At 42.5% G+C, this 26,652-nt stretch overlaps 1 protein-coding gene across 1 annotated transcript in view; it reads left to right on the top strand.

Moving 5' to 3' along the window:
- LOC308304598 (teneurin-2-like) overlaps positions 1-26,652 on the top strand; it is a gene marked incomplete at both ends in the record, with an annotated part of 147,239 nt that overhangs the window by 15,788 nt on the left and 104,799 nt on the right. Inside the window, one exon of the mRNA XM_080749225.1 lies at positions 8,007-8,259. Within this exon, the coding sequence (XP_080605351.1) occupies positions 8,007-8,259 (253 nt within the window). The remainder of the gene's footprint in view (positions 1-8,006; positions 8,260-26,652) is intronic.

Raw genomic sequence — 26,652 nt, 5'->3', positions numbered from 1 at the left:
GCTGGAACTCTCTGACAGGTGGGGCACAGCCAGAATGTCTAAATATTGAAACAGGGCCTGGGCTGTGGTCCAGCGGTCCATGTACCTGAGCAGCCTGACAGTGCATCGCAGGTTTGATTCCTGTTCCTGACCAGCTTTACTGCATGTCCCTCCTCGTCTTTCTGCCCCTGTTTCCTGTCTATCTCCAGTTTCAACTGTAAATAAAGCCTTCTCTAGCTCTCTCTCTCTTTTTTGAATAAATAAATACATATTCGAAGCAGTCTGTTCACATGAAACTAAAACCTGAAACTGATCCAACCCTGATTCATGTATTCTTTATTTCACTACGAAATAATGCAATTGAATTAGAAATACCAGTAGGCAAACGTGGTATTTTTTCCCCTTTTTAAATAACTCATTTATCTAAAAGGTTATATTTGATTACATCATTGTCAATTAAAGACAACTTTGTTTTTTTTTACAACAAGGGTTCATATTTTAGATTGTAATTGGGGAAAAGAAAAGATGAGTGTTAAAATGTTTTCATTTACAGCTTTCTATCGCGATTTTAGTATTTTGATCAGTGGGTGGGGGCATGCGTACAAGTGGCTAAATATGTATTTTTAGGCACAATAAGCCGTCAATTTCTTCGTTACTATTTACACCAGCCCCCATAAGTCACATCTGCCCATGAAAGATTGCGATGTATATTGGGAATGGGCTTATTGTGTCCAAAAAGACATATTTAGCCACTTGCATGCATGCCACCAACCTGGGGTCATGCATGCAAATCAAAATCGTTAAAATCACTAAAATGATAGAAAGCATTTTAAAACGCATCTTTTCTTTTCCTCTAATGACTGTCTAAAATATGAACCCTTGTTGTAAAAAAAATCTAAGTTGTCCTTTAAAATGATTGTCTTAATAAAAAACAGTAACATGATTTGGTCTCACTGAAGAAGTATATTTCTTCATAAACAGGTATTGAAAAGGGGGGGGGGGGGGGGCAGAGGTCTCTTATTTGGGTTAGTACGGCACTACACCCCTCCTTCCAGGAATGCGACTCATCTCACCCCATCCCTCCATTTTCTCATTCTTCCCTTTTATCTGTCCAGCTGTCCCTTGAGATGAGAGAAGAGAGAGAGAGAGAGAGAGAGAGAGAGAGAGAGAGAGAGAGAGAGAATGTCTCTTTCTCCTACTTTCTCTCTCCCTCTCTTTCACGTGCTCGTGAGCACACACACACACGCACGCACGCACGCACACGCACGCGCACGCACGCACGCATGCACGCACGCACGCACGCGCACACACACACACACACACACACACACACACACACACACACACACACACACACACACACACACTGTCACTCATTCACTCAGTGCTTGTGTCATGTCTTTTTGAAGAATCTAGGTCACTGAGCAAATGTGAGATAAGAGTTGGTGGTGGATGAGGTGGAGGGTGAAATAACACAACTACCGTTAGTAACCTATTTCAGTGGTTCTCAACCTTTTCAGGCCGCGACCCCCCAAATAATCATATTTTAACTGGGGACCCCCCCCCCACCCTGACACTGAGCACTAGGAGTTGAGGCATTACATTTTGTATAACACAGTTCTATTGTGAAAATAGCAGATGTAGATCGGCTATTTTCACAATTTTTGACAATTTGGCCAATGTTTAATTTGTCATTTTAGAGTTATTAAAAAGTCCTTAAAGGAGCTATAGTCAACTTTTTCTTGAAAAACGGATGCTAAAATAAAAATAATGTTTCAAAATATTTTATAAAAAAATAAGCTTCATATATGTGTTTCAATTAAAAAATGACCACAAAAAGCGTAAAATAATGATAAAATAATCATTTTGGCCCTTTGTTTACATTTACAGGGCCCGTACTTTGTTTACATCCTAGTCTGTAGACTAGGATGTACACCTACAATGAAAAAGTTGACTATAGCTCCTTTAAATTGCAATTTAGAAATGTGCATATACCATCTATACACTAAAACTGTATGTTGGTTTGTTTACTGTTGAGTGAGAAAACAATGTTGCACATTAAGTTAATCATCTGGGGACCCCCCAAAATATTTTGGGGACCCACCAGGTTGAGAACCACTGACCTACGGTATATCACACTGCAGACCGTTCGCCATTTTGATTAATGGTAGATGTTTTACATTTTGAAGTTTGACAACCAGTCAACGATCATAATATGTTCATAATACTGTACTGGACACATTCTGTGCATTTTATATACCAATTAAAACAGTATTATAATATAAACATTATCTGTATAGCACCATTCATGTCATCAAATGAAACCGAAAGGGCTTTACATAAAAAAAACAATACACAAAAGAGAAATAACACAATATTAAACAAAGTAAAAAAGCAGGCAAGATCAAAAATGAAAAGAAAATCACTAGAACAAAAAACATCACTACATAACCTTAGAAGGATTACAGACTCTAGAGCTATTCAAGGCCTATCTATCTACATTTACAGGGAACCACATAGGCAGACTACCTGTCACCTATTTAGGTACATGCAGAGTAGTCTAAAAACTATTATCTCGATTCTGTATACTGTGAATAGTACTTGTCTGTCAATCTGACTGTAATTTGCTCAGCTGTAAGATAGGTTGCTACCGTATATAGCACCAAAAGAGCTGATTCTGACCCCCCCCAAAAAAAAAAACTTTTTTTGCTGCTACTCAGCACCATTTTGGTTTGGTGTGATAAATCTTCTTAGCTGTATAGCTGGAGCTGAGCGGGCTAAGTGAAAGTGTCAGTCTCCTATACAATAGGCGTCGTGTTGGTGAATGGATGGCTGTGATAAGTATTGATCATCGCTCAGAGCTATCAGAGTGGAGATTTCAGTTCCTATAATAAGCAGGAAAGAAGGGAGATAGCGTAGTAACCGCGCACTGTCTTCACTTAACAACAAAAACCTTTTTTTAATGTGTTTCAGTCACATTGACCTTCATCTGGGATCTCAGGTATGGTATTCATCAGAGATCTTGGATAGTATCCGAGATATCTGATGAAGGTCAATTCAATTCAAAGGAGCTTTATTTGCATTTATTTGCATTTATTTGCATTTATGGTGCATGAGAAAACATATGTTTACATTGCCAAAGCAAGTGTCACAAATAAAAATAAAAACTGTTGAAAATGGGGAACATATACATACAGTTGGAGGGGGTACAGCATTGTGTAAACAGAGCTATGTCGCATGTGAGATTTTATATACAAGGTATAAAGCTTTTGGAACTAATAGCAGCATTATTTTTCTCAAAATGCATTTAAAGGTAGCTGCTCTGTTTCATACTGTATGTGCAGTAGGTCTAGATGTCAATCCATGGTTTGCAGTCCTTAGGGTGGTTGTGTTCCAGTCTCTAGCCTTCTTTTGTCGCAGCAGTTCACAAATCTTGCTGCTGTGTTCGCACATTGTTGTATTTCTCCCAGTAGGTATGGGAGTTTTTTCATCATTGGTCATGTTTTCAAACTCACTTCGGGTGTGTGTAAGGTCAGTGCGACCAGAAACTTTATATTTGCATTGAACTTTTCGGCTGTACAGTAAGTAGTCTCGCGTGGCCAGACTGTTGCCTCCGCGATTTGGTCAAATGCTCCCGGCATACAGTCTGGCAGACGGAAATAGAAACGGTGAGTGCGAGATAAAGCGCTCCCTTAGTGCAGTAGCAATAACATGTCCTACTGGAAGCGTTATGTCTCCTTTCAACATTTCTGGGGGCTTTATTTTGTCTTTCTCTGGTGTTATTGGTGTCACCTTCATGATGTTTTTAAACGTTTCATAAACTATACACTCATAACAATAATAGGCAGCTCGAATGCAGTTCAGTGCAGCACTGGCTACTTCCGATACTCGCCGTTCGGGAGCTGCTCTTCCAGACTCTATATAGCATTCGGAGATTGTGGAATAGTTGTCTGGCTACGCGAGACTATACAGTAAGTGAAAGGAAGTAGTACTTCCTTCCTGTCTCATTGCATTGACTGCATGATCCTACACACCTGTCCCCTGAAGTAGGCAGGGGTGTCACACCAAATTCTGGGCCCTGGGTACAAGGATTCACTGCGGGCCCCCCATGAATGTTCTTCATAGGGGGAGGGGGTTTAACCCATTTAGACTGAGAACGCATTATTACACGTTATTTCGTGCTTTAACTATTGAAAAATAGCAGATATACAAGATATACTTGTACATCTGCTATTTTTGAAAAATCTTGAAAATGTGTCTGAAAAGTCTTTGAATATTTCAAATCCTTCAAAGGTTTTTTGAAAAAAAAACATGTTTCTATGTCAGTGGTGCTCAAACTTTTTCACGTGAAGGACCCCCAAAATGATATGTATTTGACCACGGACCCCCATCTCAAAATATTTCGTTCCAGTAACGCCCCAGAAGCAAAATTTGAGTTACAAATGTTCGCTTAAAAAATACTTACTGTATATTCAAAGATTTGCACACATTTTCACGACTTTTCACAAATAGAAGATCTACAAGCTTCTATATCTGCTTGTATATCTTGTATCTGCTATAGCTTGTATATCTGCTATTTTTCAATAGCTAAAGTATAAAACGATTAAGGCCGCCCTCAACCTTGGGCCCTAGTAACTCAGTCCCAAGTAGGTGTGCAAACGGAGTGGACCTTTTTAACAAAGTTCCTACTTCCCATAAGAGGCAAGCACACATGCTTAGTAGGGGAGTAACGATATAGTAACTGTATCGAAATATCGTTTTTAACTTAAAAAATCTAAGTATATCGAAATGAAAACGGCTCAAATCGAATCGTATCGTTTTATTTTGTATCGTATCGAATCGGCAGTGCAAAGAATCGATTGTATCGATACTACCTACTTGTGCATTGTATTTTGCATTTTTTAGAAGAACAAATTAAAAGGAAGGGTTTAATTACTTTTCCTTTCCATATAGCTACACTGGTCTATTGATAAATGTGTCTAATCTCTGGGTTCATGTCAAGGTGCAGGTTTGTAAATATACAATGAACATGTATTTGGCAGATAATCACTGTGTTTACTTATTTATATCCATAATAATACATGTTTCCCTTAAAAACCTGCACTATTCACACCTTTCACACAGATTTAATTTCTTTGCTGAATAGTTACTATATCGATTTTAAATCATTGAATCGAATCGTATCATATCACCATGAATGAACCAATATCGTCCATGTATCGTATCGTCAACCATGTATCGTGAATCGTGATATGTATCGAATCGCTATTAAAATGTATTGTTACACCCCTAATGCTTAGCTATATTAGCCCTATCCCTTTGGGCATGCTATCACGGGCTGAACATCAAACATTTTCAAGAATTCTTTCAAGTGAAAAAAATAAGGTAAAGCAGATCTACAAGCAACACGTCACGGTGTTACGCGTTGTGACGTGAGCTTGAACATCGGCTACTTTTGTTATTCGTCGTAGTGTATATATAGGTCTTGTGGACTCTTGTGTGTCTCTTTTTTTCCTCTGATGATGTCATTGGAGCAACATTCAGAGTACAAGCTTTCTCTTCCTGCATCCTTGCCTGTGCCTCATGGGAGATTGTGACCAGCAGCTACATGTATTTTTTATAGGCTATGTTTGGTATTCAACCACAGTGAATAATGGGGGTCTGTAGGAACTGTAGGGGGGCTCCTGTTGGAGGCCCATTTAGATGTTTATAACCTAGGAACAGCATCTTCAGCTACAAAAAGACAAACGGTACCTTTTGATAATAATGCTGCTTTCCTTTGAATATTACTTTTTTCTCCTTTATTATTTCCTGTTGTTGTATGGGTCTTAGTATTAGTATTAGTAACAATGACTAAGTGGATGTACCGGTATGACTTGTAAAAATGTGAGTGATCAAATAAACTAAACTAAACTAAAACTAAACTGCTACAATGTTTAAGGAATCAGAACATATGATTTGTACTTTTATGTACCTGTTCAAAAATGTCATATATGAGATGTCATACACACACACACACACACACACACACACACACACACACCCACACACACACACACACACACACACACACACACACACACACACACACACACACACACACACACACACACACACTGTAGTGATTGCTTGAAATCTGACTTACTTGGATGTGTGAGCCTCAAACAAATTATCTTTAATACAAAAATCACAAGCTGACAGCACACTATTTTAAAGGTCAGTCGGAGTTGTCCAATGCATTCAGCGATCAATATCGGACGTTCAGCTATTTCGGACCTATAATGTGTAACGCATACCTGCACCTTGAATCCATTTGACCCAAGACCTGTCAGCTGTTGTTAGTGTCCAGCTAAACACAAGGTTAGTCTAGTCCAGTGGTTCTCAACCTGTGGTGATTAACTTAATGTGCAACATTGTTTTCTCACACAGCAGTAAACAAACCAACACAACGTTTTAAGTGTACACTGGGTATCTGCACATTTTTAAAGTGACAATTTAATACCACTAAAATTAAAATTAAACATTGGCCAAATTGTCAAATATTAGCGAGGCGTTGTGAGCATGTAGATCTGCTATTTTCATAATAGAACCGTGTTATACAAAATGTAATGCTTCAACTCTCAGCTCGTAGGGGGAGTTCAAATATGATTATTTTGGGGGTCGCGGCCTGAAAAGGTTGAGAACCACTGCTCTAGTCCAGGCTTGTTGCGTCAGTATTCAAATAAGCAGACACGGCTGTCCAAACAAATGCACATCTCCCTCCAAAGAGTCAATGGTACATTTAGATAGCGCCTTTATCCCAAGTGCTTTACAATGGCCTTACATTCACCCATTGACGCACGCATTCACACACACACACACACACACACACACCGACGGCGGAGGAAACCATGCAAGGCACCTACCTGCTCACAGGGAGCAGTCAGGGGTTCAGTGTCTGCGTCAAGGAGACTTCGACGCTAATCCAGGGGGAGCCGCGGTGATTGAAACGGGAGCCTTCTGTTTCTCCCGAGCGGCCCAATTAGTTCTGTTCATATCAAATCCCGTAACCTCTTGAACCCTATAGCGTCATTCTGCGAGGGGCATTCGCTGAAAATAGCCGATCTACAAGCTCGCAACACGAAGCTATTTTCGGCATTGAGATTTGGTGTAGCGGCGGGCAGATTAAATACAGTACCGATAACGATACTTATACTAAGTATAAGTCGCGGATAATTTCCAGTGATGGAAGAAATAGGCTACTGGGCTACTCACATGTTTTAAATAAGTAAAAGTATCAATACTGCAATGTAGATGTACTCTATATTGTTTTGTAATAATAATAAAAATATTAAAAAAGTAACTACTGTAGTAACTAAAGTTTTCAAATAATTACAGCGGGGTAAAAGTACAATAATTGCCGCTGAGATGTAGTGGAGTAGAAGTAAAAATGTAAAGTATCCAAAAGTATTTTTTTTTCTATTGATTACTCACACCATGGAGACTTGAGTTCAATAATATTTTTTTGTATTTGTCGCATTCCTAAGACGAAAAATTGATGCATTTGGGTCCCCATCCGGAATCAATGGGGGTAAAATTATTGTGATCAAATTATTGTCTTAGAAAATAAAAATATTATTGAACTCAAGTCTCCATGGTGTAAGTAATCAATAAAAATAAAAACTTTTGGGGGGTACAGTACTTGCATAAATGTACTTCCTTACTTTCCACCTCTGAATTATTATTATTTTTTTTTTACATAATATTTATTTTGTCACATGCACACATATTCACAGGGTCATTTTCATTATCATGTTAGAGGCCTTTTTAATCCTCTGTGGTGTCATTCTTCCGGGTCGTGTATTCAGTCCATTTCTCCCATTTTTCAAGAAACAACTCTTCCTGTATCCTGAGTCTATGTGTAAATCTCTCCTCCACATAATATTCCTCCACAATGCACAGCCGCTGCTCACACGTTGGGGAGTCACTTCTATACCACAGTCTCTGAATTCATTTCACAACCTTTCCCCCTGCATGTTCTCCTTCAGGTTCTCATACCCTCGGCCAATCATCTATGAGGCCTCCGGTCCCGCCCCCTCACACGTCGGGCAGCACGCCCAACCGGAGTGCCGCGCATCACCAGACGTCGGCCAGCACCCTGAACAGACCCACGCTGGCCAACCGCCGAAACCCCGCCCACAACCCCGCTGGACACGCCCAGGGGGAGGGGCCTACCACGCCCGAATCAGTGCAACTGCAGGACAGCTGGGCGCTCAACAGCAGCGTACCGCTAGAGACCAGGTGAGTTGGAACCAGGGGCGTCACAAGGGGGGGGGGGGAAGTGGGACTGAGTTACTAGGGCCCAAGGTGGAGGGGCCTTAATTATTTTATACTTTAGCTGTTGAAAAATAGCAGATATACAAGTTCACAGAGCTTGTAGATCTGCTATTTTTGAAAAGTCTTGAAAATGTGTGCAAATCTTTGAATATATGTATTTTTTAAGCGAACATTTGTAACTAGATTTTTGCTTCTGGGGGGTCCCTGGAAACTAAATATTTTGAGATGGGGGTCCGTGGCCAAATACATATCATGTTGGGGGTCCTTCACGTGAAAAAGTTTGAGCACCACTGACATAGAAACATAGTTTTAAAAAAAGAACTTAGAAGGATTTGAAATATTCAAAGACTTGCACAAATTTTCACGATTTAAAAAAAAAAAATAGCTGATCTACAAGGCTTGCATATCTGCTATTTTTCAATAGTTAAAGCATAAAATAATGTGTAAGAATGCGTTCCCAGTTCATGGGGGGCCCACAGTGAATCCTTGTACCCAGGGCCCCGAATTTGGTGTGACACCCCTGTTGGGAACTACAGTACTGGACGTCGTCATTCTATTCCACATAGGTTTCGCCGACCAAAGAGACGGAGACAATTTAGGCCTGAACACATTAGACGCAATATTTTATGCTTTAAATATAAAAAAAATAGCAGATATACAAGCTCACAGCGCGGCACCGAGTGCCGCGCTGCGAGCTTGTAGATCTGCTATTTTTGAAAAATTGTGAAAATTAGAATTTTGACCCGATTCTATAAGTGTCTTTTGAATCCTTCTAAGATTTTTGGAAAAAACCTGTTTCTATGTCAGCAATCTGGCCAGCCATTGTCAAAGAAAAGGTCCTTTTCACTTCACTGGAGCTCAGTTAGTCTGTTCTTGAGAGTCTACTATGTCAGTGGTGCTCAAACCTTTTCATGTGAAGGACCCCCAAAATGATATTTATTTGGCCACGGACCCCCATTTCAAAATATCTAGTTCCAGGGACCACCCAGAAGCAAAATTTGAGTTACAAACGTTCGCTTTGAAAATACATATATATTCAAAGATTTGCACACATTTTCACGACTTTTTCCAAAAATAGCAGATCTGCAAGCTCGCAGCGCGGCACTCGGTGCCGCGCTGTGAGCTTGTATATCTGCTATTTTTCACTGGTTAAAGCATTCAATAATTCTAGGCCTAAATGGGTTAAAAGAGAACATAGTCCCATGCACACACTGGTCCTGCAGCTCCAGAGGTATTTTCTATTACCAACTAGGTGACGTCTGGAGCCTGGTAACTGAGGGGAAACATCACTTTGGTGATAATGAAAAATACCTTTGGAGTTGGATCCGGTGTGCGGACTCTCTCTCTCTCTCTCTTCTCTTTCAACTTCAATTTCGTCCGATACTGCGCGCCAATACTGTCAATCATTTTGTCAGTGCAAGACTGCCTCGTTCCACCATGGTAGAAATCACATCGCGGCACTCATTCATTTCTGAAATGTCATAAATAATTTTTCTTTTTTAAAAAAACCTCATTTACAGTCATTTTGTGAAGGATTTAAAAAAAGAGATAAAAAAGAGAAAAGGAAAAAACAGAAATAGTGGTGGATTATAGAGGTTAGTAATACCAGTCTTTGATCATTCCATGATCTTAATTCCTTTTGCTGTCTCTGTAGTTTGCCCTAATTGGCTGTTCGGCGCCGCGGCAAGTGATGTGATTGGCTGCTCTGCTCTTTAACAACATGCCTTTAATCCTTAGAAGTCCGTTTGGAAAACAGGGTCAGTTAAATATAACTGGTTTTTATGTTAACTTCTTTTAAAGTTCCATTATGTGTCTGCTTTATTCCCGCTCCACTCCATTCTGCTCTGACACGCCCTGCTGGGTCGCCCGGCACACGGACGCGTAGACAGGGAAAGAACAAGAGAGGGTGGAAAGATAGAGATAGAGAGAGAGGCAAGCACGTGCACACGTAGACATCAAAGGGGGCTTGAGCCCCTGCCCCTTTACCCGTCTGTAGAAAGTGCCCTCCCCAGACCATGAATGCAGTTTTTACTAGGGCATTCACCAAATATTCAAATATTCGAAAAATCGAATATCAAAGTCACTATTCGACGTTGTTCACCGAAGTCGAATATTCGCAAAAACTCTTTAAAAAATATATGGTTTATAAAGCTTGGCTAGATAGGAAGTCATAAGAATTAGTTTTCAATGCCCTTGGTGGATGAATTTGTTAATGCTCTATACCAGGGGTTCTTGACCCTTTTTAGGCCGTGACCCCCAAAATAAACATATTTGAACTGAGGACCCCCACCCAGACAAGCACTTGGAATTGGAGGTATTACACCTAATGTGACTCGGTTCCGCAGATAAATATTGTGAAAATAGCAGAACTAATTATGTAGATCGGCTATTTTCACAATGTTCGCCTCTTGCTTACTTAATATTTGACAGGCCAGTCCTGTCGAATATTCGACTATTCGAATACTTTGACGTCGAATAATTCGAATACTAAATATCACTATTTGTGAATGCCCTAGTTTTTACTATGGTGAAAGAAATGCAAATGCCCTCTTTCCATGCCATACCTGAAGGCAGCATTCAAGAGAATTGCCTTGTCCAAACTCTCCTGAACTTAAATGCAGTATCTTATGTTGAACGAATCGCCCTCTCTGTGTAGAAATCCATGCCGTTACGCCACATATCCAGTATTCACTTGATTATGCTTAGTCTAGTGTGGTATCAAGTACCGAAAATAGCCGACCTCCAAACTCACAACGCGTCACGCTGCGACACGTTGTGAGCTTGGAGGTCTGCTATTTTCGATAGTTTCACCAAAAGGCCCTTTTAGAAATGTCAGCCCCTGCCTCTCTTACATTCTCTGCACGTCCCTGGAGAGAGGCAGAGAAAGGAGGGGAGAGGGAGAGATAGATGGGAAAAAGTGGGGAGTAAAACTCCATCAAAGGGTAAGATCAAAGCGTGGTTTGATGTCCTGACGTGTGTGTGTGTGTGTGTGTGTGTGTGTGTGTGTGTGTGCGCGCGCGAGCGTGTGTGCGTGCGTGCATGTCGTGTGTATGCGCGCCAGCAAGCGCTCGTGTGGTATAACAGGATTGTGACGCCGAGAGGTCTCGTGCTGTCATGCCTGATGGTCAGTTTTAGGTCAGGTCACCGCACCGCGCCTTCAACAATGTCTTGGCTCTGGTGTCTGGGGATTAGAACTGACAAACTCACATTTCCAGTTTGCTGCAAGTTTTCCCCCGCATATGGGCCATTGGAGATAAACATTATCTATGGTGTTTATTTTTAACTCTCAAATACCTGGGAACGCGCCCGAGTCGCCTTAGATTTTAACCACTTTAACCATTATTGTATGCTTTAACTTTAGAAAAATAGCAGATATACAAGCTCACAGCGCGGCACCGAGTGCCGCGCTGCGAGCTTGTAGATCTGCTATTTTTGAAAAATCGTGAAAATGTGTGCAAGTCTTTGAATATCTTTGACCCGATCTTTGACCCGACTTCTAAATCCTTCCTCTAAATCAGTGGTTCTCAAACTTTTTCATGTCAAGGACCCCCGAAATTACAGGTATTTAGCCACGGACCCCCATCTCAAAATATGTTGTTCCAGGGACCCCCCAGAAGCGAATATTTGAGTTACAAATGTTCGCTTTTAAATAGATATATTCAAAGACTTGCAAAGAAAAATCACGATTGTTTAAACATAGCAGATCTACAAGCTCGCAGCGCGGCACTCGGTGCCGCGCTGCGAGCTTGTATATCTGCTATTTTTCAATTGTTAAAGCGGTCAATAATCCTAGGCCTAAATGGGTTAAGTGAGTATATCGTTTCTCTCTGAGGTCTGTCTCTCCCGGATAGATTGGAGATCGGATGAAAAGAGATCTCTCTCTCTCTCCTTCTCTCTCTCTAGCTCACACACAGACACACGCACGCATGCACGCACGCATGCACGCACACACACACACTATGGAGGTGAACCACATAAAAATGAATGCGCAGCACAGCCGGCACTACATCAAACACCTAGCTAGCGCCTGACAAAACGCCTGCACAGCGGACCAGTAGATTCTAGCAACTCAACCACTGTTTCAGGTGCTACCAAGGGGCAAGTGGCGTCACAGCCTCAGACCCACTGGCACTATAGATTGCTAAATGGTTTCTTGCCTCTAAAAATCAGGCTTAGAAACAAAAAAATATATGTGGCCCAGCGCCCCCAACAGCCAGTCATCTCGGGGACTGTCATTATTCCCTGCAGCCAAAATGATTTTTTATTTTTTTTTGCTCTCTAAAAAGATAATGCCACAACAGCATCTCATAATATCTAGGCTACATTTCACTTAAATGCCAGAGCTTAACTCTGCATGTAAATAAGACTTTTTTTAATTAATGTGAGAGATCGGTACATAATTCTGTTAGTCCTCCCAGTTTATATTAGCTAAAATGCTAACTAGCCAGCCTTTGTTAGCCGTTTGTAGCCAAATGCGGTAATATCGGGACTCCATTACTTAGCGATGCAACCCACAGTATTGATCCCATTAATTTAATGCCACGTGTGTTCCAAATGAACAATTATTAACCACTGAGTTAGCTTAGCATTGGGTATGGCAATAGATCAGTGTCGTCCTAAACTATCTAATTCTAACGTTCAGGGCGTTTGTTTTTTTGGACAATAAATTGACAGCCAAGAAAACATGGATGGAATGCAATCGTTCACTCGCCGTCGGAAAGTTGACTTTAAGTTGGCTCAATGTGTAGTCTAGAGTAGACTATTCTGGTTGACTGGCTATGAGTGGCTAACGGCTAACGCTAGCTAGCGTTAGCTAGCGCTAGCTGCAGCGCTAGCTGCAGGCTATAAACAAATAAAACGTGACCCAACTCTATTGTTGCTCTCTTCTACAAGCTCACAACGCGAGGCGGTTAAGCCTGTAGATTGTGTTTTATTATCAGGTCAGATAATCCTTCTGACTAAAGTTACACAAACACTGATTATGCTACATTTAGCACAGTTAGCCCTGTTGCGCACGTAATACATTCACTTCAACCTCGTGTTGAGCAGTTAATCCTATTTGCTACGTACGTCTACAAAAACCTTCATATTTCAAAGATAACGTGCTTACTGAAGTCTCACAGATGTCACAGTATGGTACGCTCAAGCAGAATTACCCGTATCTTTCGTATTGTTTAATAAACTGCATTTTAATCCGATCAGATGCCATTTTCTGTTGTTTTTCAGCCATGCGACCCCATCGGTTGCGAGGTGTACTGCACTTAGATACATTAATACCTTTTTAAGGAAACGACGACCGATCGGATTAAAATGCTCCTCATTAAATAATACGATCATTACGGGACATCCTGCTGGAGCGTACCCTATGGTGACATCTGTGAGCCTTCAATAAGCAATTTATCTTTGTAATCTGACCGTTTGTGTAGACGTATGTAGCAAATTGGTTAAACTGCGTAACAGCAGATTGTGTTGAATTCACGGTTGGCGCAGCGTAGCGTCTTTACATTTAGCCCAATAATGCTTGAGATGCTGTTGTGGCATTATCTTTTTAGAGAGCAATAACTACATTTTAAAACATACATAAACCACTTTAGCCCTATATTATACCAAGGCTATTTGAAAATAGCCGATCTACAAGCTCACAACGCATTGCGGTGCGACGCGTTGTGAGCTTGTAGATCTGCTATTTTCAAACATTTTGTACTTTTACTTTTGGTACTTTAAGTACATTTGGATACCAATACTTTTGTACTTTTACTCAAGTACATTTTTTATTCTGGACTTTTACTTGTAACAGAGTGATTCTACATTGCAGAATTGATACTTTTACTTAATTATAAAATGTTGGTACTTTTTCCACCACTGTGTAAACGTTTGTGTTCTCATGCCAATAAAGCTTCTTTGAATTGAAGATTGAATTGAAGATTGCTCCCCATGTGGCGGAGTCAGGTCATTGCAGGTTAGAAATGTATTTAAAACTTGAATATCTCAAAAGTCCTATTTCAGCATGGCATCATTCTATAAGCCATATCTTCAAAACTGTTGGGTCAATCTCCACAACCAATATATCATTTTGTAGCTATGATCCCCAGCTTTCAAATGAAATGAAAAAATGAAAATGAAAAAAATTGCAATGACTGGCTGCTGGGGGTGCTGGGACACATATATATAAAATAATAAGCTTGGAAAGGAGTAGTTTACCACTAAAAATACTTATTTTCTATCAATTACACTTTTTTTTTCTCATTCCTTAGCCAATAATTTGATGGCCGGGTGGCTGCTCAGTAGGAGACTCTTTGAGTGTCTTTGAGTCTCCTACCGGTTAGAATCCGCAGGTCATCGCCAGTCATTAATTATTGGTTTAGGAATGTGACAAAAAAACTAAACCATCTCCTTGAATTCAAGGTTTCCTGGGCTGTATAATTGATAGAAAATAGGTAATTATTTGGGTGAACTACTCCTTTAACTCATATAGTGCCAATCCCGCGAAGACTCGTGAAAAGTACTCGAGTACCCGGAGTGCCAATCCCGAGTATACTCGTGAAAAGTAATATATTACTGTAACGGCGGATACATTACCGAGTACAATGGCCGGAGGTCCGGAGACGAAATCCGTCGCTGATTTCGCATCATCACGGCTCCACGAGCACAAAATAGTCCCATCCATAACATTGAGGTGGACGGGGGATCTCATCTTTAATGTCCATTATCTCAAAACTACACTTTAGAAGCGAAGATGGAGGCAGATGCTCGCTTATGTTACACATGTATAAAAGCTCCGGTCCGCCATTACACAACTCCACGTGGACAAGGATCGGTTCCGGCGCAGGACGCGATGACGTCAGACCGGAAGTGTTTGCGCTGTGGACTTCTGGCCTTCAAAATAAGATAACGGGGGTGATGCCAACCTGAGACTGGCATCGTGGACTTTATAATCCGTTAATTTCATGGGCACTAAATTAGTTAATACTGCTGCTGTTTTATTTTTGTCGGAGTTTACGTGTCTGCCCGGACGGGTAGCGCCTGACACTGTGGTTCCCCTAACACACCACTGGTGACATCGCAGTGATGTCAGATACTCAGCAGGGATCTCCATATATGGGCATAAAAGGTATCCCAGATGATGTCCTGTTAGGTGAATCACACTAACAGAATCAATATATGGTCAAGACAGAACAGATAGTGCGACCTCGCTTTTCGTCCTTAGGCGTCTTACTGGTTATTATTATGCTACAGTGTCTGAGGAACCAGAAATAGTTGTACTCTTATGTATCGATCACAAGATGTAACCATAAAGAAACCTAGACCTCACCAGACTTTCTTACCACCTCATAGGTTGACTGCCACCTAGCTCCAACAGACATGAAACCTCCTGGTGATGTTATGATTCAGCTACCTGTCCCTTAGACTGATGTAACCAGGCCCTGACCTCGCTGACAGTTTCTGTTAGGGACTCGTTACAATCTGCAACGTTGTCTACAGGCCCTGATATACAGTACCATACAGTATATATAGTCAAGATTAACCCATTTAGGCCTAGAATTATTGACTGCTTTAACCAGTGAAAAATAGCAGATCTGCGAGCTTGTAGATCTGCTATTTTTGAAAAATCTTGATTTTTTTTCTTTTGCATGTTTTGAATATATCTTTTTAAAAGCGAACATTTGTAACTCAAATATTTGCATCTGGGGGGTCCCTGGAACAACATGTTTTGAGATAGGGGTCCGCGGCCAAATACATGTAATTTTGGGGGTCCTTGACATGAAAAGGTTTGAGAACCACTGATTTAGGGGAAGGATTTAGAAGTCGGGTTAAAGAGCGGGTCAAAGATATTCAAAGACTTGCATGCATTTTCACGATTTTTTCCAAAATAGCAGATCTACAAGCTTGCAGCGCGGCACTCGGTGCCGCGCTGTGAGCTTGTATATCTGCTATTTTTCAATAGTTAAAGCATAAAATAATGGTTAAAGTGGTTAAAATCTAACGCGACTTGGGCGCGTTCCGGGTATTTGAGAGTTATAAGGCTTTAAGACGCCGTGGGGCCTCTGGCTCCTGTTGTGTGCCTGTCCTTGCCACTGCACTCTCCCCGGGCCAGTGCTGAGAACACTGCAACAAAGCTGTTATTGCTGTTATTATACTGGGCTTGGGGCAACACTGCCCTAGGCCTCCATCTCAGCAGCCACCCACCGCTCTCTCTCTCAAGGTTCAAAACCTTTAGCTTTGATCTCTACCTCCCTGGCCACCTGACATGCTGCTGCACCAGCGGTTCCACAACTTTTCAGCTCAAGACAGTGGCGTCAGTTCAGCAAAAGCTAGGGTATGGCAAAGATGGGAGTCCTCAGGTTTTACCCGGGTTCTGCGGTTTTTTGGGCTGGATATGGCAGCTTGGAATGGTTGTTCAAGTGCAGCTAAACTTGGCATCTTAGTAAACGTGCCACACTTAACTCATTTCTAGCCGATCCCGAGTATACTCAAGTATTTAGAGTGCCGATCCCGAATATACTCGCGAAAAGTACTGTATATAGAGTAACGCTGGCGTTCTTACCCGAGGGTCCGTTGGAAACGATTGGCACGATTGGACTCGCTGATTCATCATCATCACGGATGCACTTGCACAAAATAGTAATCCCTTAACATGGAGGCCGACGGGGAATCTCATCTTTAATGTCCATTATCTTGAAACTTCCGGTGAATGACGTCATGACGTCAAACCGGAAGTGTTTACGCTATGGACTTCTGGCCTTCAAAATAAGACAACGGTCGTGGATGCAGCCTGCGGGAGGCACGCTGGACATCCGTTCATTTCTGGAGCACTAAATGGGTTAACAATAATGAATTGCACCTGTGCAGCTGACCTGCGGAACCTGGGAATATAACCATTATGTCAAGATGGGGAGAATACAAGTGTGGAGAATATAATTATAATTCCTTGTTAAAGTGACCATTTTGTTACATTTTGCATTTGTGGTTATTTTACTGTAATTTAACAACTCCCACTGTTTGGGAAACAGTGTGGTACAACACTACAGCCTCATCTTCAGTGGTGACCACCAAGGCCACGTCTTTCGCAATGGATGCCACCACATCAGTCACCCCAGAGCAGGGGTGTCACACCAAATTCTGGGCCCTGGGTACAAGGATTCACAGCGGGCCCCCCATTCATAGGGGGAGGGAGTTTAACCCATATAGACTGGGAACACATTATTACGTATTATTTAGTGTTTTAACCATTGACAAATTGCAGATATACAAGCTCACAGCGCGGCTGCGAGCTTGTAGATCTGCTATTTTTGAAAAATCATGAACATTTGTGCAAGACTTTGAATATTTCAAATCCTTCTAAGGTTTTTTGAAAAACCTATGTTTCTATGTCAGTGGTGCTCAAACCTTTTCATGTGAAGGACCCCCAAAATGAAGACCCCATCTCGAAATATTTAGTTCCAGGAAACCGCCAGAAGCAAAATTTGAGTTACAAATGTTCGCTTAAAAAATACATTATGTTCAAAGATGTTCCCGCATTTTAACGACTTTTCAAAAATAGCAGATCTGCAAGCTTGTATATCTGCTATTTTTCAATAGCTAAATTATTAAGGCCCCCTCCACCTTTGGCCCTAGTAACTCAGTCCCACCTCCTGGGTAGCACCACAGTAGCTGCCACCTGCCTCCCTGCCAACATCAATAGCCTCTGAGTCATTATCCTCCTCCTCTGAAGGAATAGAACCAATCCATGCCAGATATTCGGGTCCGATGCTGATCCCAGTGGCCACTGTTTTCTCTGATATTTAGCCAAAGAGTGTTAAATCAGTTGTAATACATCTGAACATTTTTGATTTGACGAGTTTCTTGGGGAGAACATTAAATAACATTTAACTTTGATTATACAATAAGCAAGAAAACACATCTTAAAACATACACATAAACTGAACAGTAAGCCCTATCGAAACATTTTCAAAAATACACATCGGCTATATTATTGCAGATACCAATTCAATTCAATTCAAAGGAGCTTTATTGGCATGAGAAAACATACGTTTACATTGCCAAAGCAAGTTTCAAAACGTAACAAAAACAGTTGAATATGGGGAACATATATACAGTTAGAGGGGGTACAGCATTGTGTAAACAGAGCTATGTCACATTTTGTCATTATGTATACCGGTATACAGGGTATGAAGCTTTTTGGAACAAATATCATAATTTTTTTTTTTTCTCAATACAATTTCAATAGCATACAAATGAAGGAAAATAAAAAAGCCTCAAATTTAAAACGTGTTTAGAGGTATTTTTATACTGTGCAGTAGGTCTGGATGCCGTTTAATGATACCAATGTCATCAAAAAAGTCAATTAATGTCTGATAGATCGGTCTGGCTCTAGAAGTAAAACCTCTGTCCACATGGCTACTTCTTTAGCCTCAACCTCCAGCCTAACAGAACCACTGACTGAATCTTCACTAACAACTACAGCTTCTTGCTCCCCAAGGAAGACCTTGCAACTGTCTCCACTCGGTCGACGGGGGAGTCTTCTGTGCCTCCCTGCTCTGCAGGCCCATGACCCTGGGCTGGCCATGTCTAATCCTCTCTAGCTCCAGGTCTACCACGGCCATCGTCTCCCCCTCCTCCTTTCTAGCTTGTCTTTCCTTTTCTTCCCTTTGTCGTCGGAGCTCCACTTTCTTTTCATGTTCTGAGTCTGACCACACTTTCTTCAACTGTAGAGCACGGCCCGGGTCAGAAGACATTTTCCTATTAAAGCTGTACTATGTAACTTCCCTGTTCTGCCCCGGATTTGAACCCTGTCTCCTGAGCTAATAGAGCCTGCCTGCTTGCTCAGGGGATAAACCAGAAACAGGGTTGTGTCAAAGGTCACGTCTCACCTATAGTAGACACAGGATCTAAATGTTTCAACAGGAGAGCAGGGAGTCCAAATACCAACCGCCCGAATTGTGGCACCAACTATGCAGTACCATGATTTTATCCCCCCTCTAAAACATGATGATCAGGTATTGTGATTATAGGAGGAAGATTTCTTAAAAAAAAAGTGTACAGAAGTGTTAAAATTGTGTTTTTATGTGGCCACACCCACCAGTTCATTAGGTATGCCTGGTTGTCAGGTGGCTGGTGGCCCAGCTGAGGTTAGCCACACCCACAGTGTTGGGTGAATGGTAAAAGGTGAGGGGATGATTATATGATGTCATTCAATCTGTTTTTTGACTGTGCCAGGGAAGACAAATCTGCACATTATAACCAGAGTAATGTCAACTCCATAGACACAGAAAAAGTACAAAACTATGGCACCATCTCTTTAAAATTATATTGTATTAACTCATTGCATGCCAGGCCCGATAGTCCCGAGATTATTTCAATGTCTTTCCCTGCCAGGCCCGATTTCCGCCATTTTGAAAAGAAAAAAAAAATGTTTTTTCAAAAAAAAAAAAAAAATCAAATTTTTTTTCTGACCCCAAAAAATGTAGTAGGCATGATAGAAATCGCGAAATTGCATGTTTAACCCCCATAGCAACCCCATCTATCAAACATGGCAGCCATCTTTGTTTACATTTTAGGAAAACATAATGGCTTCTATCTCATGAATGCCTGAACGGATTTCCATTCGGATTTTTTTGTTTGAAAGCTGTGAGCAATGTGGACACACGTGGTGCATTATCTAGGCATGGGTGTGCATGATCCGTGCACTATGAATTACATGGAAGTCTATGGAGACCAGAGGCACCGTAGAGTACGAAGGTATGTTAAAATGGCGGGGAATGTGTTAACATACTCAGTTGCATAGTGCCACTTTAATGCTACAGTTAAACTGAACAACAGACTTGTTTACAGCTGGTATTCTCAAAACTCAGTGGTTTCATCAACCTTACCAAAAATCTGTTACAACCAGTAGTGCTTTCGAGGCCAGTTGTGACCAGACGCCGTGTGGCCAATATATTTCCCACATACACGCGCACGGACGGCACGGAACAGTGCTGTGCATGCTAGAACGCGTTGCCATAGATTCAAGTGACGACGGGCCATATATAGCCTATCTAATCAAATGGCTATATTTGCATAACAAGTTTACCAGGTTTACCAGTGAGTGGTCTGCAGCGCATCCCCCCTAGGATTCACAATCCCAAGTCCCCTATATCAAACATATAATTTTCCAAATGTCTGTCTGTCTGTCTGTCTGTCTGAGTGTCTGTCACAGCGTTTCTCCTCAGTGGCTGGAGCAATTGATCTGAAATCGCATCACCATTAGCATATGAACACACCTAACTCTGAAGCCCATTTGTCACTTTGTATCTACTATCTATTCTGCATCTAGCATGAGGCTTATCTATTCTGCATCTAGCATGAGGCAACATGTTTAATCAGCTGTGTGTGTGTGTGTGTGTGTGTGTGTGTGTGTGTGTGTGTGTGTGTGTGTGTGTGTGTGTGTGTGTGTGTGTGTGTGTGTGTGTGTGTGTGTGTGTGTGTGCGTGCGTGCGTGCGTGCGTGTGTGCGCGCGCGCGCGTGCGCAGGCGGGGGAGTGGGGTGGGGGGGTGTCTGGCCCTGTTACAGATGTTGTCCAAAAATCATGCAGATCGGTACACAGTATCTCTGTAGCCATTAAACGAAACGGGTATTTCTTACATTGATGCCCATAACCCACACACTGCACATCATTTCGGAGCTCATATCTTTGAAAGGGTAAGGGCTAGTATGGATAATTTAACACCCATGCACTGTGTAGGTTTCCAGCGGTGACTGCATGCATGTCTGTGCGTACATGGCTCCATTATGTGGTATGTGTAGGCTACTGTTTGAGATTCGTTCAAAGCAAACTTTGTTTCTAGCAGCGCTGTATTTTCTAATTGAATTAAATGAAACTAGAAAATAAAAATTTAAGTAACAATGCAAATGTAATTAAGACTAGAAAACAGTTTTTGTTTTCCCACCATTAGATCTGCTGAGATCTGTTCTTTCTAAATAGCCTATAGAGGTGCGTGCGTGCATGTGACGTCAATAAATGACCTTCCGCCCTGAAAAGAAAATCCCAAAGCACCACTGGTTACAACTACCATGCACCAGAAGAACTCCAGTAGGCTCTCTAGTAACCCAGTAAAATCATGGGCTCTATTTATCAGTTAAAACAGTGATAGCAGGCCCCAGGCTATGTTTGTCCCTGCTATATTTACCATGTGATAGGGGAGGGCTGCAGTGTCCTATCATGCTGTGGTATTACTGGGCCGTTCAATTAAGAACATAAGTGTTTTACTTTGCATGCAGAGGAGTCTCCGACTTGCAAAGATATCGAGACAAGCTCCTTAAACAGTTAAAGCCACCACTTCCTACTTATATCTCATCAGAATAACCCCAAGATGTGCAAAAGGAACTAACAACTGATCCAACAGTTAAAAACAGGATTGGTGCATGGCATGAGGTTAAAAATAATCTGAAGGAAACTCATTTCAATTCCTGTTTTATATGCGGTTATCATTATTTTGTACCTGATGCGGTTGCTTTAAAATAATGGTCAAGGTCTTAATGCTAACATTTTTGGCTATTTCTGCCTTTATTGATAGGTATACAGTACTGATAGGTAGGGATGGGACGATATGAACATTTCACATCACGATTATTGTGACAAAAGAAATTGTGATTTACGAAATTATCACGATAATCAAAATCCATTATCCTGGGGCGGAACATTTGCCAAAGAATAGCAGATCTACCAGCTCAAAACACATCACGTTGTGACACGTTGTGAGCTTGTAGATCGGCTATTTTTTTTTGGCAAAGACATTTGATAGAGTGAAAAAAAGTACCTTTTACCAATTATTGAGGGTTGGTACCGGATATGTAGCTCTGCAAATAAAAGGTGGATTGATCCCAGTGCATGACGGAGGACGATATCACGATAAATTAAATCTCCACGATACTCTTATCGTGAGTGTTTTTATCACGATAAATGATAATATCGCATATTATCCCATCCATCTGAGAGAAACAGGGTGACATGCAGTAAAAAGTACGTCTGGAACGAGACTCGAACCAGTATAGGTGCCCAGACGGCTACAGCAGTTGTCCGGCCACGTAAACACTTTTTAACTGCAACTCAGGATCTTTATTGGCTCAATCTAATTCCCCCTCTGTTTCTATTGGAGAAACATTTCAACCTCACCCTAACCTTAGCCCTAACTGATAACACGCCCAGCCCTCACCCTTAAACCAAGCTTAAGCTTATGTCTGGAAAAACACACACACACACACACACACACACACACACGCACACGCGCACACACGCACACAATTGCTTTTTCAGTATCAATGCAATAATCAGTGGACTGTTTGTGCCAATGCGGGCAGGCAAATGCCTGAGGTGTCTCAAAGCTCAAGACTTAAGAGTCAGCAAGAGGCTGTCTTTTTTTCTTCTTGAGGCTGTCAACGCCCTTAAGAAGGGGGGGGGGGGAAGCATTCAATCCAACACCCCTTTTAGCTCACAACACAGCATACAATGTCCTATTCTCCTTATGTTTTGGGACAACCCCCCCTGCACATATTGTACTATGCACATAATCCTACCTGCACTATTCTGTACACACCCCATTGCTGATGAAAGTTTTTGGTACCTTTTTAATTGTCCTTTTTTAAACACTCTGCTAGTGCTAAAAAGGTTTACACTTTTTCTTCCCTTGTCTTAAATCTAACTTTTCCCCCCCTTTTCTTCTATTTCTATTGTTATTGTTAGCACAGTCTGGGAAGCATATAAATGGTAAATGGTGCATTTATATAGTGCCTTTATCCAAGGCGCTTTACGGGGATTGTGCATTACATTCACCCATTCACACACACATTCATACACCGATGGCAGAGGAAACCATGCAAGGCAGCTCACTGGGAGCAACTAGGGGTTCAGAGTCTTGCTCAAGGACTTTTTGACACTTAACTCTGGGGGAGCCCGGGATCGAATTGGGAAACCTTTGAGAACCCTCCGTGTTCTAATGACGGTTTCTCTACCCCTGAGCCACTGCCGCCCCATTTGTCACACGAAACCTTTTGCTGCTTGTACCTGTATGAGTGAGTGACAAATAAACCCTCTTGACCCTTCTCCTCCTCATCTGGGTGTTAGGTTTGATCCTCGCCTGACTTCTAACCCATTAAGACTTGGAATTATTTTATACTTTAGCTATTGAAAAACAGCAGATATACAAGCTCACGAGCTTGTAGATCTGCTAAAGTCGGGGAAATGTGTGCAAATCTTTGAATATATTTTTTAAGCGACCATTTGCAACTCATATTTTGCTTCTGGGGGTCCCTGGAACTAAATATTTTGAGATCAAATAAATATAATTTTGTGGGTCCTTTGATTTAGGAGACATTTATAGAATCGGGAAAAAGAACGTTTTTGATGTTCAAGATTTTTCAAAAATAGCAGATCTACAAGCTTGCAGCGCAGCACTCGGTGACGCGCTATGAGCTTGTATATCTGCTATTTTTTAATACGCATAAAATAATGGTTAAAGGTCTTAATGACCATACAACATATCTGTGCAAATCCCCCTTTCTAGCATCTCAAAAAACACCGCCAACCTTCGCCCCATTCTAAGGCCTGCCAGATGCAGAGAAGCTTGTCCCTGGCAACAGTATTACATCCAAAACGGCGCTGCCAGGATGCTAATGAGAGTCCGTAAATGATGGACACATAACACCCCTGTTTTCACTGCACTGGCTCCCTGTCTCATTCAGGGTTGAATGCAAAGTCCTGCTTACTCACACATAATGTACATGCAAAACAGACAGTGATGGAAGACGTAATCTAACCAATGGAAGACGTAATCTAACCTTTTTACTTGAGTAAACGTATCTATACCACAATGTAGAAATACCTTGTTACAAGTAAGAGTCTGGTATTCAAAATGCATTTGAGTAAACGTACAAAAGTATTGGCATGAAAATATTGTTAAAATACTAAAAGTAAAAGCACTCATTATGCAGAATATCCCATTTCATGATGTCAATGTGTATACGATTTTAAAATAGTATATTATAGCATATTATAGGGCTGAAGTGGTTAATGCATGTTTTGTAATAGTATTTTCCTCTGAGATGTGGTGGAATAGAAGTAAAAGTTACTTTAAATACTTAGTTACTTTAACACCACTGAAATTAGACATGCCCCTCCCTACCTAAAGAGCTCATTACTCCACAAACAGCAGCCTCAGAACTGTGAACAGCGTCCTCCTCCAGGTCCCCATGTACCCAGCTCCGCACCATGGGGGACCCAGGCTCCTCCAGGTCCCCATGTACCCAGCTCTGCACCATGGGGGACCCAGGCTCTTCCAGGTCCCCATGTACCCAGCGCCGCACCATGGGGGACCCAGGCTCCTCCAGGTCCCCATGTACCCAGCTCCGCACCATGGGGGACCCAGGCTCCTCCAGGTCCCCATGTACCCAGCTCCGCACCATGGGGGACCCAGGCTCCTCCAGGTCCCCATGTACCCAGCTCCGCACCATGGGGGACCCAGGCTCCTCCAGGTCCCCATGTACCCAGCTCCGCACCATGGGGGACCCAGGCTCCTCCAGGTCCCCATGTACCCAGCTCCGCACCATGGGGGACCCAGGCTCCTCCAGGTCCCCATGTACATAGCTCTGCACCATGGGGAACCCAGGCTCCTCCAGGTCCCCATGTACATAGCTCTGCACCATGGGGGACCCAGGCTCCTCCAGGTCCCCATGTACCCAGCTCCGCACCATGGGGGACCCAGGCTCCTCCAGGTCCCCATGTACCCAGCTCCGCACCATGGGGGACCCAGGCTCCTCCAGGTCCCCATGTACCCAGCGCCGCACCATGGGGGACCCAGGCTCCTCCAGGTCCCCATGTACCCAGCTCCGCACCATGGGGGACCCAGGCTCCTCCAGGTCCCCATGTACCCAGCTCCGCACCATGGGGGACCCAGGCTCCTCCAGGTCCCCATGTACCCTAGCCTGGCTCCAGCCAATAGACCCGCCCACTCTCTGAGTGAACTGCATCTCTTGGTCTGGATATGTCATATGACGAGTCTCTTGATTCGGTTCAAAGCCGTATCTTGGCGAACCGACCAATGAATTCAAAGCAAGACGGAAAAAAATCTACAGAAACAGTGGAGGGAGGGGTGGCTGCGTGGCTCACCAGAGTTCTTAATTGCTCCCTTTGAACTTCAAAAGGACTCCGAACTGCAGGCATTGATTGAGCCATACAAGTGTCGAGTAGCTCGTTAGTGATTCTCTCTAATCAGTGAAACATCAAAGACACTGACCTGTTGGGTGCATGTCATTGAGGGGAGGGGGAGGAGGGATTGTTTTGTGTGCAAAAGTCAAACACAACCCTCCCACCAGATCGCTTGTGATTGGGAATTTCAAATTTTAAATCCCCTCCCCTTTGAAATCTCAACACAATGGCTCAGGCTCAGACTCTTAAGCTCCAGCGCAGAGTCTGAAATCAGGCTACATGTACCCAGCTCCGCACCATGGGGGACCCAGGCTCCTCCAGGTCCCCATGTACCCAGCTCTGCACCATGGGGGACCCAGGCTCCTCCAGGTCCCCATGTACCCAGCTCCGCACCATGGGGGACCCAGGCTCCTCCAGGTCCCCATGTACCCAGCTCCGCACCATGGGGGACCCAGGCTCCTCCAGGTCCCCATGTACCCAGCTCCGCACCATGGGGGACCCAGGCTCCTCCAGGTCCCCATGTACCCAGCTCCGCACCATGGGGGACCCAGGCTCCTCCAGGTCCCCATGTACATAGCTCTGCACCATGGGGGACCCAGGCTCCTCCAGGTCCCCATGTACATAGCTCTGCACCATGGGGGACCAAGGCTTCTTTCCACGTTTCTAGCCAAGGCTTTTCATCTGGTCAAACTGGATATGTGTGTAGTAGTGTACCCACATAAACATACACCCACAGGTCACGTTATTAATTAGTGGGTGGATAACCCAGCAGGGTAAAAAAACAAATCAGTCATTCAAATAAACACAGTGTTCAACATTTACATATCCATAACACAACAGTTGGGGGGAAACAAACACAAAAGGACAGCATGAACAATACAGTCTTTAGAAAAAGATTTAAATGATCAGGTCATTTAATCTTGGGCAACAAGAGTTACAGGTGGTTACATAGTTATGAAAATGGTTGATTGGAAAGTCCTCGTTCATTCCTTTAGGAGACAAGGGACGTGCAGAGAATGTTGGAGAGGCAGGGTGAAAATATCCGAAACAGCTCCAACGCGTCGCACTGCGACGCGTTGTAAGCTTTTTCTGTATTTTTATCATGTCAATACTGGAGATGTGGCGTACGGCATGATTTCTTTCAACATAAGATGCTGCTTTCAAGTTCAGGAGAGTTT

Source organism: Nannobrachium achirus (assembly GCF_963921795.1).
Source record: "Nannobrachium achirus genome assembly, chromosome: 19".
NCBI lineage: Eukaryota > Metazoa > Chordata > Actinopteri > Myctophiformes > Myctophidae > Nannobrachium > Nannobrachium achirus.
Note: the sequence above shows the minus strand (reverse complement) of the source record. Positions and strands in the feature narration are given on the sequence as shown.